The sequence below is a fragment of the Lepisosteus platostomus genome, chromosome 9 (assembly GCF_059453375.1).
Source record: "Lepisosteus platostomus isolate fLepPlt1 chromosome 9, fLepPlt1.hap1, whole genome shotgun sequence".
NCBI classification, from domain to species: domain Eukaryota; kingdom Metazoa; phylum Chordata; class Actinopteri; order Semionotiformes; family Lepisosteidae; genus Lepisosteus; species Lepisosteus platostomus.
This window is the reverse complement of record NC_142619.1, coordinates 59,179,703-59,197,022: the sequence shown is the minus strand read 5'-3', so window position 1 is coordinate 59,197,022 and position 17,320 is coordinate 59,179,703. Positions and strand designations below refer to the sequence as shown.

The window sequence follows — 17,320 nt, the reverse complement described above, 5'->3', positions numbered from 1 at the left end:
TTTACCCAAAGGGTTGTGGGAGTATGGAACAAACCTCAACTATTGTCTTCAAGCACCTAGGTGTGCTGAATGACCCTTTATGAAATGTAGTCGGTTTTGATGCTCCTATCTTATTTACTCACTGCAGTACAGGATATTATGTGTGATAAATTAGGCTCAAATTCTACCTTTAATTGACACACAATTTCAATCATTGTTGTTAAAGTTCATGAATACCAAATTAATTGCATGACATTTCAGTTAACCACCTGCACGTATATAAACAGTATATAATTATATAACCTACATATCTCACAATATTTAAAAAATCCTAACATCATTTTAACCAATGTTTTATTACTGCAGTTGTGTAAATATCTAATTTTATGTTTATCCAGGGTGGTGTATCCTGGGCATGTAAAACGCAGCAGAAAGATGCCGGGCCCTTCTGTGAAAGCAATAGAAAACACCAAGCCTTTTGCACAAACCACTCATTGTGGTTTTTCCTGCCTTACTTGATTCTAATTTTTCGTTACACTTCGAGCATGTGATGACTACAGGAATCTCAAGTAGAGTAAGTTTTTTTGCCGTGCGGACGGAACTCTGCAGCTGGTAAAATAGGGGTGGAGAGGCAGAACAAAGACTGGTCTATTTCTACAGGATGACAAATCTAAAAAGAACGGTGCTCGACTGTTGAGACTTGATTCTAGTACACCTAGTTCTCCTCATTACCTCGTAAGGAAGTACGTGTGGGAGCCACATAGTATCAGAAGTGCGCATTGTTTGGACCAGCTCTCTGTGAACATTAGCAACAGGTGAAAAAAGACAGGGAACGCAGGGAAAACGCCTGAAAACTAATGAAATAGAAAACCAGGGAAGACCACGAACAGCTCTGTTATGTTAGGCTGGTCACACCGGTAAATATACACATCAAACGTCACTTCCCTTTAAAAAATGTACTCGTTGACACCGCAGTGAAAGCAAGCGCTGTGTGGGTCGCCACGTATGCACGGTAGAGGAGGCAAAGCGCAAAAAAGTCAAGAAAGACTCCTTACGTGTCGGATTGAGAAGCTCAGTAAAGTCCAGGTTGAGTAGCCTTCCAGGGGATTTAATTACCTTGCGGCGTGGCTAGGCTTAGCAGACAGCTGCCAAATTGGTGTGGCGGCTTATTGCAAAAGTTACTGTACACGTCAGAACGCACACGTTGGCACATCTGGTAAGTAAATATTTTGAATTCATATTGTGGATTGCACGACTTTTGTTTTTCGTTTGACAACCGGTTGTAAAACAGATTGTTACTGCGAATGATAAACAGGTTTAAGGCAGAACATCTTCACCATAAGTCATGTTCCGTGTCCTCTTTCTGTAAGTTATCACTGCGAGCCCTGTTTGTTTTTTTTTTAGTGCCCTGAAACTTTTTTTTCCTCATCGTCCAGTTTTTCTTTTTTTCCCCCCGAAGAGTACAATAGTTGCCATCTTGATTTTCTGCAAACGGTAATAACTCTGTAGCTACCTTTTCTACAATGTAACGCGCGTTATTGATGTAGCCCTTGATGCAATATTGTGTCTGAGTTATCGCTGGCCGTCGGGTTAGGCGGAGCGTCGTTCAGACTCCCTGGTTTGTGCTCACTAAGTTGGGAAGTTTTCTTCTGAATTTCGCTTTCGTGTTTGAACGGTTTTTGTTGTGTTATAGAAAGCAGTGTCTGAGCTGGCGAGTTCGTTAAAAACATTAATGTACGCAGCAGTTTTTTTGTTTTAATCCCGTTCACGAACTCGTAGTTGTAGTCGGGGTTTGGGTGGACGGTCGCCTTACCTAACGGTAGGATTCAGTTGAAAAAACAGAGGTGTTTTGTGTAGGGGGAGGTGTTGTTCTGCCTACAGATGCTATTCTCAGATCTGGGTTTTCTATCATTATTTTTGGGAGCCGGAGGTTGAGTTATAGAGAACTTTAACTTCAGGATTTCTCGGACTGCGCTGTGCAGTGATCTGACCATTTGTATGTGCCTATAGGCCTACCAGTATTACTTCAGCAACTCCTATCGATTGTTTCAGTCACCGAAGAGGAGAACGTATTTGGGTATTCTTTTATTTGTTTTTTAAATAATGGTTGCATTCCTTTCTGGCCGAACTGGCCTTGTGCACTTTTATGACTTGTTTGTCTAAATGTGCTCGTTTTTCTAAGAGAAAAAAAATCCCTTTATTGGTTTTGGGAATTAATACCAATCTTTTATATTATGCATTTTTTTTACTTTGCTGTGGCTATATAAAAGTGTTGAGTAAATTTTGGACCTGCCAAATCTTTGGAGAGAGAGTTACAATAGCCAATATTGTGTGCAGGCAATAGACTTGTCATTAAATTTTAAAGCACGCGTCTAAAATATTGGATAAAAAACAGTCGCTCAAGACTGTTATGTTGTAAGTAATGTTATGAAACGTTTCTTTGTATAATTGTAGTTATTTGAGCTCCTGTATCACTACACAGTGATGATCACTTAAGAAGTGTGCGTTATGTTAGATACAACTCTGGTAATGGGCTGAATAGTAAATGAGCTTTAATCTTTTGTGATTTTCGTTTTTCTCTTTTTCTCAAAGTAATTGGCAAAAAAACAAAACTTAAATAATGTCTTAGGCCCAGACCCATTTCAAAGCCAGCTGCGTGAGTGACCAGAGATAAATTGTTCCAGGTCTTTCATAATTGCTGATGTAATGACTACAGTACCTATTAAAACGGCTGGTCAGGGGCTCTAAATGAGCCAGGTTAGAGACACCTGCACCATGTGTCCTTCTGTATCTGCAATTTGTGTACAGTTATTGGCTTCTGAAAATTAGTTGTAATTGTCCAGATATTTTATATCAAATTTGTTTTAATTCTGGTATAGTAAAAAAAAAAACACACAGTACCTGTTACTTAGCTGTTTAAGGTGTGTTCTGAGTTTAGGTAAAAGTACGTTTTGGAAAAACAAAAATGTAGCCCTACTGGTTTTGGAATTGTTTTCAACTTAATTGTCTGGTGAAATAAAGGGTTGTTATTATTAATAACAGAATATTCCCCATGCACTTAAATGCTAAATCTAGAATTCACACCTCTTTCAGAAGGAATGTGAATAAAAGAAAAACATTTGTATGGACAAGCATTTGTTACTGTAGTAGACTGAACTCATTGTTTGTAAATTGAACTTCAAAATATTTTTTTTTCACTTTATTTCCTAAATGAGTGCATAGAGAAAACAAAAGCAGAGAACACTTGTTTCAACTTGTTTAGTCAGGAAGTATTAACAGGATTGGTGTTATGATTACTATTTTTTATTTTGTGAGGCACTTTTTAATTTCACATTGGAGTGGAGTTATTAGTCAGAGGTAATGTAAGGAATATACTGGCTTTAATGACCCCTTGAAGGATTAAAATAAGAAAAAGTATATTATTTCAAATACTTGACAACATGGATTGTGTATGTTATCATTTTTAAAAGCACTTCCACATAGTTTCCACTTGTACCTTCTGGTTTGTGTTTCACTGTTTGTTCTGAAATCTACTACTTGACTTTGTCAGTGCATTTTTGCATTGGGCTGGATGGATCTGTTTGCATTCCTGCTCTTTTTAGTTCCACCCAAGCTACCCAAAACAACCAAAGTTATTTTTGTGTTCTGTGTGTCCAGTTGGGTTTTGTTGGTCTTAAGTTAAACAGTGTCAAATGCTTTTTTGTATTCTATACAGTTATTTAATTACTTTAATGCTGTAGTTATTTTAATTTCAGCCTATTCTGATGTCTGTCTTGCTTTTCTTGGGCTGGGCTAGAGTAAAGCCTCAATTTCCCTTCGAGATCAATAAAGTCTTATCTTATCTTATGCTGTATGTATGTGATTATTTATGTAATGTGATGCTTTGATTTCTTGTTATGTCTCTTGTTATAAATGTGGTGTAAATACAGTTTGAAAGTGAGAGTCTTTAGCTAAACATGATTCATCACTTACTGAAAGTGACAAAGAACTAAGGTTCTCTGTCTGATTCCCTCTTAGGGTTAAATTAAAGTAGAAGTAGTTGAAGGACCTTGGATTGTGTCATGTGCTCAGGTGTCTGCTTTTTTATAAGCTTGGTTGTTGAAGGATGTTGTTGGGTTTGAAGCTCATATAGGTTTTTGAAGCATTGTTAGTCCATATTGCCTTTAAAAAAACCTTTGGGGATACATTAGAAGCTATTGTCCTTATTAAGAAGGGTTGGAAATAATAATAATTGCTTACACGTATATAGCACTTTTCTGGACACTCTACTCAAAGCGCTTTACAGGTAATGGGGATCCCTTCCACCACCACCAATGTGCAGCCCCACCTGGGTAAAGGAGTGTAAATGTGAGTTTTGACACGGTTTGACATGATGTGAAATGTCTACTGTTTATTTCTGCAAAGCTTCATGGAATTGACAAAAAAGGAGAACAGATTAGCGATCAAATTCGTCACTTGAGAGGGGAATGCAGCCAGTGTAAACGGTCTTAAGTAGAGTGGTGTTTGAGTTTAAATTGTCCCATAGGCAGGACTACTGTTGAAGGCAACAGCTCTGGAAATGTTCCACAGATTAAATAGATAGTCCTTGCAGCAGGCATACTAGAATCTAGTGTTGTGGTGATGCTGCAATAAAATTCTAGCTCCAACGTAAAGGCTAGATAGTATGGAGTGCTTTGAAGAATATTTTAAACTTGTGACTGGCTTTTAAACCTCTGTTCTTTCATTACTGGTACCAAGCTGGCCAGATTGGTAGAAGCACAAACACTGATCAGTTCTGAAAAAGCCTGGGCCCAGCCATTGGCTGGAAGCATTATGGCCGAGAGGATTTAAAAGGATTTGTTTTTGTCTCAGACATGTTTGTGTGCCTCAAACTTCGACAGGCATGAGAAAAATTGGCTCATAGTGTTTTGACCTTTAATTATTACTACTGAACAGCCCAATCCTGGGTCCCAGTGACCATACTGTCACACAATTACACAAGTGGTTAAGTCAAACCGGCTGTGTCTGGCTGGTGTTAGAACCAAGATGATTATTTGTGCTGATGAGTATTTTTGCTAAATTCAAGGTGAGAAGAAGCATGTTCTGTTTCTCTAATGGAATTTTGTTTGTGGCTCATTTCTTTCCCCTTAGATAAATATCCAACCAGCTGTACAGTTTGTATACACATTTGTCTGCATGGCTGATTTATTTTACAGGTTAATTATACTCAGATCTCCTCAGTCTTTTCCAGCTATGTGAGTTTTATATAAAACTTTATTTGCCACATAACATTTAACTTGGAGCATGTTACATTAAGCAAGTAATTTATTTAGTTCTTAAATGCAGGACTGAAGTGAGAACATATTCTCATTTACAATGAAGAGAAGCATTAGCAGGGTCCTTCTGTTTGCTTGAATGGCCTTGCAATTCCTTACCCACAAGACTCGAAATGAAAGGCCCTTAACTAGAAATGTATTTTTTAAACTTGTTTGATTGAGAGGTGAGAGGGGATTCGATAAAAGATATAAAATCCTCAGGGTTATAGGCAAGCTTGGAGACTATTTTACACTTAGGAATTGAACAAACAAAGAGGATAACAATTGGAAATTGAAACAGGTTTTGGACAGAGAATATACAATTATTCTGCAAAGAGATGTACAATCTAGAATATGTTAAGAAATAGTCTTGAAATGAGTCTTGACTTATTGAAATGGTAAACTACCAAAAGAGCAAAGTGGGCTTTGACTTTTTTTCTTTAATTCCAGGATGTTTTGCTTTGAACCAAAAGGCATCCTCCTGAACCACAGTAGTCCATCCTGGTTTCCGTTTGCTTTTGTTTAATGACTCCGGTGAATGTAAAGCACCCAGGTAGTGTAAATATTGATTTAACAGGCTCTTATTTTGCATTCCTTATTTACCCACTTCTTAAACTGATCTGCTGGGCCTAAATGTGTACAGATCAAAATTTAAATGGCTGGTTACTGGTTTTGTGGCCACTGCTTGTCTGCCCTGAGCTCTGTCCATATTGGATCTATAAACAGACTTATTTAAGGTCAAGTTACTGCAGTGTTTACTACACCTGTTGTTGTATCTGCTAAGTACATCGGTAAACTTTAGATCAGGTTGGGTGTGTCACCGTTTGAGATGGCTTTCAAGCTCAGCTGAAGTCAGTCAGCCCATTACAATCACAGTAGCTGCAATAAACAGGTACAGTATTATAATCTTACTGCAGTGAGTTGAAATGACCTCGTTAGCAAGTTAACTATTATTACTTCATTTCACGTATGCCTTGGCACAAAATGATATGCACGAATATAAGCAGAACAATATCTACGTCTTGTGATGAGATCCATCCAGCCTCTTAGAAGTGCTTTATTCAACAGAAGGTCATGGGGGAGCCAGAGCCTATCTGGGAAAGCAACAGGTGTAAGGCAGAGTATCGCAGGACACACGGAGACGCGAATACCAACACGTGGCCGATGGTCCCAGAAGCGAATTCACCTACCAGCATGTCTTGGGACTGTGGGAGGAGATTGGCACACCCAATGAAAACCCACGCGAACACAAGGAAACAAACATACTCCACACAGACAGCACCCCAGGTCCACAATGGAACCAAGCAAAGCTGACCACTGTGCCTCTGTGCTGCCCATGAAAATAAAAAGCTTGTATTATTTTGTGTAGAACTTATAATTAGGGCTTCTGGTTTTCAGTGTCTATTTTTAAGTAACACGCCCTCACCTTGAACTTTGATTACCATTTTTGATGTGATCCATGTTTCCTAATTTTTGTGAGAAAAGTGTGCAGTGCTACCTTGTTTCATAATAAGGTTTTTTTTCCCATTTTAATTATCAAACCAAATTGGCTCATTGTAATTCAAAAGAGGTGTCACCTGGTCATAAATAAACCAGTCCAAACTATAATACATACTGAGCATCGCAAGAAACTCGCTCCTTGTAACCGCAACAAATTCACAAGGTTATCGTTAAGAAAATTGCTGGGAGTGCTGGCACTGCACAAACAGGATACAGGCAAACTCGTTGTGCTGATTCATGTGTCATTAATAGGGTGGATCTACGGGCGGTGTACTGTGAAAGACACAGGGACACGGGCACACAGGGCTTGTGTGGCCACTGTTGGCAGGAGTACAAGCTGCGTGTCGATCATGCATGATTTGCAGCAGGTTGTAGGTGCAGTAGGATTCTGTCTCTCTCCTCTCATAGAGCCTGAAAAAGCTGGTGGCTTTTCAGTGCTCTCTGTGCCATACATGCCACATGTTGTCCAAGCTCAGTCCGTCAATGTTCAGTGGTGCCCGTGTCTGGCTGGTTAGGGCCTCCATAGCACCAAATCCTCATCAAGAAAGCCGGTGTTACGCGAGCAGCTTGAGGACAGGTGCTGTCCTGCTGTCCTGCTGTCCTGCTGTCCTGCTGTCCTGCTGTCCTGCTGTCCTGCTGTCGCTCTGGGATGAGCCTGTGGGCAGGGTTGCAGAGCAAGTGAGGTCCCAGGGCTTGAGCAGTGTAGCGCCTTGCAATTCACCACACTGGGCCTCACCGGTGGACACAGCAGTGAATTATTTATAAAGCTTTTCATCAATATTGATCATGCAATTTGTTCTTAAACATATATGCATAGTAATGTTTATTTTGATGCTAATTATAGCTACAGGTAACAAAAAGCTTAAAATACTCAATTATGTTGTGTGTACTCTACAAAACATTTCACATGAGATTGAACACTTTGATGATTTAGTGATATTGTCTGCATACCAGCATTGCTGGGGAAACGTTGTGTTTTCTCTCTTCTTTTTTTCAGCATGGAATAAACTTATTACTTGTTCCATATAGTAATGTAGTAGCGTTGTCTCTACCTGACTTTATTTTCTGTGACCATGTCCTGTTTACTGCTGTTGTGTATTGCATTTTAAAGTACAGAGTACTTCTGTGTTTCAGATAAAAGATGAGTCAGATGAACAAGAACCAGGAAGATGTCCCCTCGTATCTCAGAGATGAACCTCCAGAAGGTAATCAGGTTTTCTCTTCCCAGTTTTCACCTGATACAGGGATTATACATTTCATATCTCTGCATGTTGTTGGTGAACATGGCTATCCCACAAATTATATTTCACATCTCTGACCTCTTCCAAATTCGCTGCTGTTCATGGACAGTTCTGTTTTTATTTAGATATTTTTTCACCATTTATTACGTGTTGAATCAAAATTTATATATTATATTTAGATCCAACATAAACGTTTCTGATAATCACATTTTTGAATGTGTGATTTGACAGTTGACTTGCAGAAACATCTAAAATGAAAATCATACAGAAATATCTGTTTTCCTTACAAACAGAACCAGAGATTCACAATGTCCGCTCCGGAGAAAACAAACATGATCTAATTCCCTGTGAAAAGAAGAGGTTCAGTTTTTTGTTGGAATAATCATGGAATAAATTATATAATTAACACTGTAGTATAAAGAATGATATGAATATATATATGATATGAATGATATTCAATTGAGTACCTATTCAGAGTAACCCTCAGCGATGAGATTGAACACTTTGATGATTTAGTGATATTGTCTGCATACCAGCATTGCTGGGGAAACTGCAAGGAACTCAATTCAAATGGGAGAATATCTGCTAATTGGCAAGTCAAAAACTCAACCCCTGCTTAACTGCATGGCTGTTCAAAAAGCAGGCAGTGATGAATCAGTTCACTGAATGTCTTTCAAATTCCTGTTCAGTCTACAAAGGTTTATTTAAGTCTTTAACAATACAAACATAAACAACCAGGAAAAACCACGGGTGTTAATATCCATGAATGTTAGGTAATACCTCTGCCTTTTTGCTCTCTTTGTCCTGTCTCTGTTCTCTTGTCTTGTCCTACATAATTGTTTTTATTTTAGTAAGACAGTAATAATCAGAGGCTAATTGAATCAGAAGAGTTAACATAAACAAGAAAACACTGGATGCCAACTGCAGGTGTGAATGAGGTGTGCAGGTATTCACACGCCTGCAAGAAGGCTGTGCAGTGGAAATCCATTTTCTTTATTTCTTTTCAGTCTGGAATGAATTCACTTGCTCCTCTGAAACATGCATGCTAAAGCAGCTGCCCTCATTAACCACCTATAATTGCTCAGGATAGCTTTTTGCCAGCTGTTTATTTAGTACATGATGTAACAAAGAAAGGTGACAACAAGAGGAGGCCTTTCAGCCCGTCTATCCTGTTAGGGTTAGTAGTCTCACATCAAGCTGCTTCCTGAAAGAAGCCAGGACATCGGCCTCAACAGCAAGTGTGTGAAGACTTCTTAGTAAATGTACAATTGAGAGAGATTTTGAAATTTGTGCTGGTATGCTGTTTTTCTTGGTGTCTGTTTGTTTTCTTCAGTATTAATCATTCTCCATTGTCTCTATGACCTTTCATTGAGTGGAAATAATTCTCACTTTAGGAGCTACTGTACCAAGAGTTCAGCTGTGGGTTTCGTGTTCGTGATGTTGTCCAGCACTGCAGAATGAGCACGGACTGACTGTCCACTGGGGTTTAGTCATAATGCAGAGTGACAGTTTTTGCTTAAAGCTGAAAGTCAGCTAATGATGATGTAGTTCAGGTGGGTAGCTGTGTCAGCATGCCTAGGCTGCAAAGGAACAAGTAAAGGTTTATTCCTTGCTGAAAAGAGAAGAAAACAAACACAACATTTCAGCTGTGTAGCCTTCTTTGGGGGGGTGGTGGTGGTGGTGGAGGCGGGGATTGGGGGGCCTGAAGAAGGCTCCACAGCCAAAACATTGTTTATTTTCTGCTCTTTTCAGCATGGAATAAACCTTTACTTGTTCTTAATGATGTTGGCAAAGTCAACTAATGAAAGTCAACATGTGCTATCATGTTATTATCACATATCTTATAGCTACGAGATTCCACAGAAAAGGCACTGCATGCTGAAATTGTCTCTATAATTTTCATAAAACCTGACATAAAGTCCTATAGTTTGTAACATGCTAGTCTTTGACATGTCCTCTTTACTTTATTGCTGCTTTAGAGTATGTGTAACACCCACAGGGCCACAAGTTCACAGGTCCAGTGCATTGTAAATAGCTTTAAAAGGGTGTTAATGCTTGATTGGCATTTCTTTAAATTCAGGAAAGACTTCAGACTTCAAGACCCTCATCTAGCTTTTACATGCCTCACAGCTTCATGTGCCGCTACTGCATTATCGGAGCATGTCCTCTTTCAGAGAACAGTATAGTTTTTGAACCACTAGATGTCTCTGTTGAATAACTCATATTACCTGATTTCTCCATCCGATTCTAGTATTGTGAGGGCAGTTTGCTAACAGTTGTTTTTTTTGCTGAAGTAGTCTCCAGGTTGAGTTTGTCAGTGTCTTTCAGTATTATTAATTGGACGCCCGCATAATCTTTTGTCTTCAGGACAGAAAAAAAGGCTCAGGCTTTAAAATGTGGGAAGAGTTTTAACCAGACCCAACGATGTGTATAATACTGTGTTTTGTGTTTACGTAAAAGCTTTGCTTTGTGTTTATTACTTTTACTTTGTAGGTTTGTCAACATTGTAACAGCCCTTAAAATTTCAGCCTCAAGGCGTTTGCTTGAGGTCTGAGTAAAACAGCAAATAAAGAGATTACTCCAGTTGTACTGGAGATGCAAATTGCACAGTCATGACCTTTGTTGCTTTGCAATCAATCCATGAACTGCCCATTAGAGAAAATATAACTTCAGAGATTATTGAAGAATAAGAGAGAGGCATTTAAAGATGAGAACATTCTTTATTTCAGTTATAAACACTGATTCTCCTAGGAAAAGTTTTAAATTATTCCACTTAATTTACTATTGATCTATTATTTAACTTATTTATCCTTTTTCTATAGCTTTAAAGAGGCTTACTGGATTCCAGAAACCAGTCTCAGGATTTGTTATAAATAGATTATAAAGAAATGTTACAAATAATATTGCTGCTTTTTTAATATAAAATAGCAGTTTTAATCACTGATATTTTAGCTATTGCTTAATATTCTAGATGACCTGAAGTTACTGAAAGTGAGGCTCAGGTAGGATTGACATATTTCCCAGGAGGCCTACATCAAACACGGTACCTCCAGATCTTAGTGCAAATCAATAATCGGGCTGTTGATATTTCTGCTAAAAAGTCAAATGTTAGACTTTAACTGGTGCCACACTAAACTAGCAAACACATGGACAGTTTAAGGTAAAAGGAAAATAGAAATGACAGGGTTGCTGTTGTGCAATTCTGTGATTGTTGACCTTATTCCTGAAATCTGTTGGATACTCTGTGACTTGACATTATTTTAAATTAAATCTTTCCTTAAAAATCTATTTTTTTTGTACTCTGGCTTTTGATATGTAGCTTTATTTTTATTTTGGTTTATTGATTGTTTTTTTGTTATTTTTTTAAGAGTGCATTATTGTTCATGGTGTGAGTCATGAAAACCTAAGTCAAATGTTTTAAATAAGATGAAAAATAATAAATCTGTTATTGCTACAGTGGATGTGTTGCAGTTATAAGCCATTATTTTATTTTTTGTAGCAGTTCTCAAAATAAAACTACAGAATAACATGATTAAACCCAAGTGTGATGTAACAGAATCCTTGATGTGAAAAACGCACAAATGCCTATTCCAAATTGACCGTCTAATAAAATAATAATTGGAGATTGTAAATAAAAGCTATATAATAATAATTGCTTACACTTATATAATGCTTTTCTGGACACTCCACTCAAAGCGCTTTACAGGTAATGGGGTTCCCCTCCACCACCACCAATGTGCAGTATTAAATAGCTTAAATGTTGCCGATACAACATTTATTACATGTAATAAGTAATATTTTTGCAGTTACTGTGTATTGAGATGAATGTGCATTTGCATTGACTAAAACCAACTGTTACACATCTTGTCTTCATATACCTGCTCACCTGCTTCATGACCCTTACCACTGTGCTCGCTGCCTCTTATTCCCTTATATTGTGTTTTGTTCTCCCCGCCTTAATCTGCTGCTTTCCTTCTCTCCCACACACCCGAAACGTTGTTTCTTTTCTTTTCATTTTCGCATGTAATGAACATTTACCTGTTCCTTTGCAGCTTACGCATGCTGACGCAGCTCCCTACTTATATGTCTTAATATTTTCTGTAAATCTGAGGAGTAGAAATTTTCATTAAACTTCTAAATGCGAGTAATAGGGACCTTTTTTTATACATTATCAGATTATAAAAGCGGCCGGTATTTAATTACCTACACTACCAACCCTGTCTCGAGTAAGAATGGAAAATGAAAACACACTCGTTTAGTCTCAGTCTTTGAGATGCAGGAATGCAGTCTTGCCAAAATGTCTCAGAGAAGCTCATGCTGACTTGTTTCAATCAGGGCTTGCCCCCAGAGACAGTTCGCTGCGATTTGTGTTGTTCTTTTTAACCTTTGAGACTCTCAGGCTTTTGTGGTGATCAAGGGTGAGAAGTTCACCTGAAAAGGTGTTCATACGAAGGCTGAACCACTGTCTGTGTGTTAATGGTCATATCATTTAGGTCATGTTTCTCTGCACCTGCTTAGAGGAACTAATCCTTTTCTTACCTAAATTAAAGTGGATTTGTTATTGAGAATTTCCCTTTCTGTCATTCTTAAAGAAGGCAATATCTCGGCTTCACTCTTGGCTGTTGTGTGTGATGCATGGAAAATGACTGCCTTTCTCCAAGCCTGAAAGACACGCACCTGAAGCAAACAGAGGGGGGAAAACATTGTGGCTCCTTAATGGTTTCTAGATGGATTCAGAAATCATTCTGTAAGTGTAAAAAGACCTTTAGTAATAACTCAGCAGAGCCCTAAGCAATATCCAGTTTTGAAAGGTCTTACTTAGGAGCTGAATTGATTTGGCATCCCACAAGATCCCTATATAAATCACAGCAGAATTGCCACAGGTTTTGCTTTAAAATGGAAGGGTGGTGTAGTGGTGATGTTAAAAAAAATGCTTACATTTTCAGAGTTAACATTGTATACTGAAGATAACAAATAATTAGGCTCCTACCTCAATCAAAGGTCTAATGCGCCAGTGAGGCCACACAAAATTTCAATCAATCAAGGTGCTTTTTAAAAACGGTTTTGAACATTTCCCAATGTCAGACAAAGGGCATGGGCTTTCAGAGCAGTTTGTGCAGAGGTCTCTTTTGAAAACAAACACCCTGTTAAAGACCAGAGGGCACTTCTTTGTATTGATCACTGTATTTTTCTCTGGGAAAAAGATTGGTTTGCTTTGCCTGTCTGACGATGGTGGTGTTGAACCTAGTGTCAGGCCTTGGAGGATATGAGGATTTATTGCAGAATTTTTTTTTTTTGCTGGTTTTGTTGTGTTCATCCATTATTTAATACACAGTGGATCAAAATTGTATGTATGTTAAACCCCAGGATATTCCACCTTAATTCAGTCTCTCCCAGTAATCTTAGCTGTTTAGAAGTGTATCTTTATTGATTGATTTTACTTTCCTAAGACACATAATGTATATGTTATGCATAGAGTGTAAAAGAGTAAAAGGGAACTAGAAAGTACAACTCCTAAAACGTTTTCAATTTCAATTTTCAACCACGATGAATAAAACTAATTAATAATTTGTTTATATTTATTAGTTTGCACCAATATATATGTGCTGCATAGCACCTATAATTCTAGAAACAGCTTAACATTTCTGTATTTTTTCATGCACCTCCTTGGTATACATATAGGATATCTATAGCTAAATAAAGACAGGAGCACATACAGTGTTTTGATGTATTTCTTGAAATCACAAAGCTGATTAAAATAGTTTAATAAAACTACTTCTGCATTTGGGCAGGGGGTGGGGTGTAGATTCACTGGTTAGCTGACCAGTTTACTGTTCTGTGTACTGTGACTTATACGTATACCTTTTTAAAATAATCAGGAAATTAAGTTTTGCGCTGCAAAAATAAATGTAATCTTAAACTGAAATGCCATTTTGTAACATACAGCTAATCTTACACTAACAGGAAAGACTACAATCTGCCTTTTCTAAAACCTTTTACCAGAGGAAGTACTAAACGATGTGTCAGCCATGTGTTCAAGACATTTAGGGAGACTGATATCTGAAAGCCAAGTGTCATAGACTGCGACTACGACTCCCTGATTTTCTTCTTTAGCACACACACTTTAACTATGCACTCTGCATTTGTGCTGATTTGCAAAGAGTGTAACAAAACACTCAACATTGACAGAGCTATCCGTCTTTTATAATTTGACATTAGTTGCACAATGAATGCTTGTCTGCTTTGTAGGCCTTATTGATGTTTTGCATTTATATACAAAGCAAATGAAAATGTGCTTTAATGAGATTTATTAATGGAACCCTTGGGATAGGTTAGGCCTTTGTAATTTAGCTTTTGAAAATGTTATTGGCTTCACTTAAACCAGGTCTTGCATTGATCTGCGCTGCCGTATTTGTCAAAGGTTGTCCTTACTTTAACTCCTGCGGTCCTGTTTTTGTTGTTGTTGTTGTTTCTATAGCGGCCTGTTTTTAAAATGCTCTTTTTCTGTTGTTGTTATTCTTCCGCAGATTCCAAAAAAGATCATCCCCAGACGCAGCCTGGCATGCTGTCCCGGGTCACGGGGGGCATCTTCAGCCTGACGAAGGGGGCGGTGGGGGCGACAGTTGGCGGGGTGGCCTGGATTGGGGGCAAAGGCCTGGAGGTGACCAAGACGGCCGTGACCTCGGTCAGCGCAGTGCCGGCCATGGGCGTGGGGTTCGTGAAGGGGGGCGTCTCGGCAGTGGCCGGAGGGGTGTCGGCGGTAGGGTCGGCCGTCGTCAGTAAAGTACCGCTCACGGGGAAGAAGAAAGACAAGTCTGATTAAAGACTAAACTGCAGCAAGAAGTGCCTGGTTTTTTTTCCGGGCCTCTGGGGAGGCCAGAGTCTCTTTTTTTTTTCCCCCTGGAAGACGGCAGCAATCACGTTATAATGGCAGGAGAGATGCAAGAAAACAAAGCCATATGTTCCAAGACTCTTTAAACATACAGAGTGTGCTCAGCTAAATGAGCCATTTTGACTATTACCTCGCAGCAGGCCGTGAGATGCTGTATGCGGCTTTGGGATAATATTATGCTTTAAAGTGGAGAAGCTTTCTTTGTGAAGCATACGGTTCTTTGAGATAAAGTGAAACTCCTGTGTTTGTTGGAATATTTGTCTCAAGACTACATCAAGATGAGGAAAAAGAACGTTTTACTGTCATCTGTACATTTGTAGGTGTTCGTGCTTTGGGCATTCCTATGAGTTTATACTATCAGATGAAACAAATGGCATTTCAGTGTTAGTGACTGATATATATTTAATGCTGTTTTCAGTCACTGAGTATCTATGCAAGGGTTGACATGCAAGTAGCTTTTAATAGGAAATGTAAAATGAAGTAGTGTGCTCTGAACTAAAAGACCAGAATCTGGGGCATATGAGTTTCAAAACCAGCTCTGAAGCTGAATTCCTCTGTGAACCGATGTGCATTTTTCTTTTAGGTGAACTAAGCCATACGATTTAAAGAGAAATCTGTCTGACAGCTTACACCAAATACCATGGGAAATACGGCTAATTTCGGTACTATTTTCTTCAAATTATTTTGTTCTTGGGATTTTTAACTCCGTGCTGTATAGTCGACGACGAATGGGTTTAGGTGCGTCTTTTCTTTTGACTAAAGGTCACAACTAGTTGTACTGAGGAGTAGGCAATAATTTCTTTCAGTGCTGAGGGCAGTAAGAGCCAAAGAAGAATCCAAAACATTCATGTTGTGTTGATTTTTTTCATTAATTAGCATAGACTTTAGATGAAGTAGTAAAGTTCTTTTTCTAAGATTTTTTTTATATACCTTTGAAACTGTGATATCGGTGTAGACTGTAGCATCAGAATGCAGTTTGGGCACCAGAGGATTTACTAAATTGTTTTTTTCAAATGAATAATCCTAAACATTTTTCACCTAATAAAGGAATCTCATTCACTTTTGTTCGTTGGAGTTGGCTAAATCTAAGTACTGGCAAAAACAGGTGTTGGTTTTGTAGGGCAGTTTGTCTTCTGATGATAAGACCTTTCTTGATGTGAGCAGAATCACATTTTTTATTTAATCTCTTTAGATACTACACAGTGTATCACAGCAGGGTTGTTGGGTCATCTCACAAAATTCAGTATGTCAATGTGCATGATGATTTACTGAATAATGCCATTATTAACCTTTTTGACCTGAAGTATAGTGGTGAAGTAAAACTTTTAAAAAGATTAGCCTCTTTTAAAAGCTTAGGTGAAAACTGCTCTGGCAGAACAGAATAAAAGTATTTGTTATTGTTGAGTTTCATCGTTCTATTTGGATTCAAACAATAGATGTGAGCCACAGTTTGTGTACGGCGCCTATTATTTTGTATAATTTTAGGTAGTGTATATTTTGTGTATGTTCAGCTCCTTTCCACATTTCAAAAAGAGCCTATTCCATTTTTAATAGTGGATTGGTGCGCCTTGAGTGATGATTACAGGTGTAGCATGTCACAACATTCAGTCCACTAAATGTTCACAGATGTCAATGGTGGTCTGCTGACATTAGTTTGCTACCCACGTGCAGAGCTGTGTAGTGAGCTAGGTTCTACTTCCAATGCAATGTTCCAGAACATCCCACATGTGCTCCACAGGGCTCATTTCTAAATTGACACCTTAGCCAGGTCTGCTGTTGTCTTCAACAACGCACCAGACATTCATCAGCAATCACGCTTGCTTTGAGGAAACACCCTGGTTAGCTACAACATTAACATAGTCAGGAACCATACAGTAGGAAACGTTATGTGTTGTGATATTCCCACTACTTTGAAGAAGATGGACCACTCCTATTACCAAGTTCCTATTTATATTCGAGTGCATGGATACATATATATGTATGTATATACTGTATGTATACATGCACATTCTGTGGAATGCTGGATATGGTTTACATACCTGCATAATGTATTATTAGAGGCTGTAAAAAAATGGTTAACGTAGTTAACGTGGATGGTTAACTTTTTTTGTATAAGGTGTTACAGGCAGCAGGGCATAAAATAGTGCTGTATGCCTTGCCAGCCTGTGAAATCATTCTTTTTTGGCATTGAAATACGTAACATATTTTTGTTAGAATAATCAATAAAAGTGCCTTTTTGGTGTGATGCTCACAGAAGAATCGTGGATGAAAAAGCACAGAAATAGTTTATGCTTCGTCCTGTTACATCACATGTCCTTGTCAAACCAGCTATAATGTCGTGTAATTGATGTCTGAATTGTAATTTTAATGTACCATTTAGTTCAATAAACTGTGAAAGCTGGAACCCAAACCTA

General features: G+C 38.3%; 1 protein-coding gene across 7 annotated transcripts; it reads left to right on the top strand.

Annotated features, from left to right (window-relative positions):
* The first annotated feature begins 498 nt into the window (after positions 1-498).
* On the top strand, positions 499-17,320 carry tmem263 (transmembrane protein 263). 7 transcript variants are annotated; one of them, XM_088645862.1, is made up of 3 exons: positions 499-553; positions 7,908-7,978; positions 14,542-17,320. In XM_088645862.1, the coding sequence occupies exons 2-3, from the start codon at positions 7,915-7,917 to the stop codon at positions 14,835-14,837; spliced, it is 360 nt and encodes a 119-aa protein (XP_088501988.1). In that variant the 5' UTR covers positions 499-553; positions 7,908-7,914; the 3' UTR covers positions 14,838-17,320. The 7 variants fall into 7 exon arrangements, with proteins under 7 accessions (XP_088501988.1, XP_088501981.1, XP_088501986.1 ...); XM_088645855.1 differs by lacking the exon at positions 499-553 and adding an exon at positions 578-1,195; XM_088645860.1 differs by lacking the exon at positions 499-553 and adding an exon at positions 1,212-1,344.

What these genes read in the sequence shown, in the direction of transcription:
- tmem263 (XM_088645862.1), top strand. Translation starts at nt 7,915, where the DNA reads ATGAGTCAGATGAACAAGAACCAGGAAGATGTCCCCTCGTATCTCAGA. An exon ending in CAGAGATGAACCTCCAGAAG is followed by an intron (nt 7,979 to 14,541) that starts GTAATCAGGTTT and finishes ATTCTTCCGCAG; the next exon opens with ATTCCAAAAAAGATCATCCC.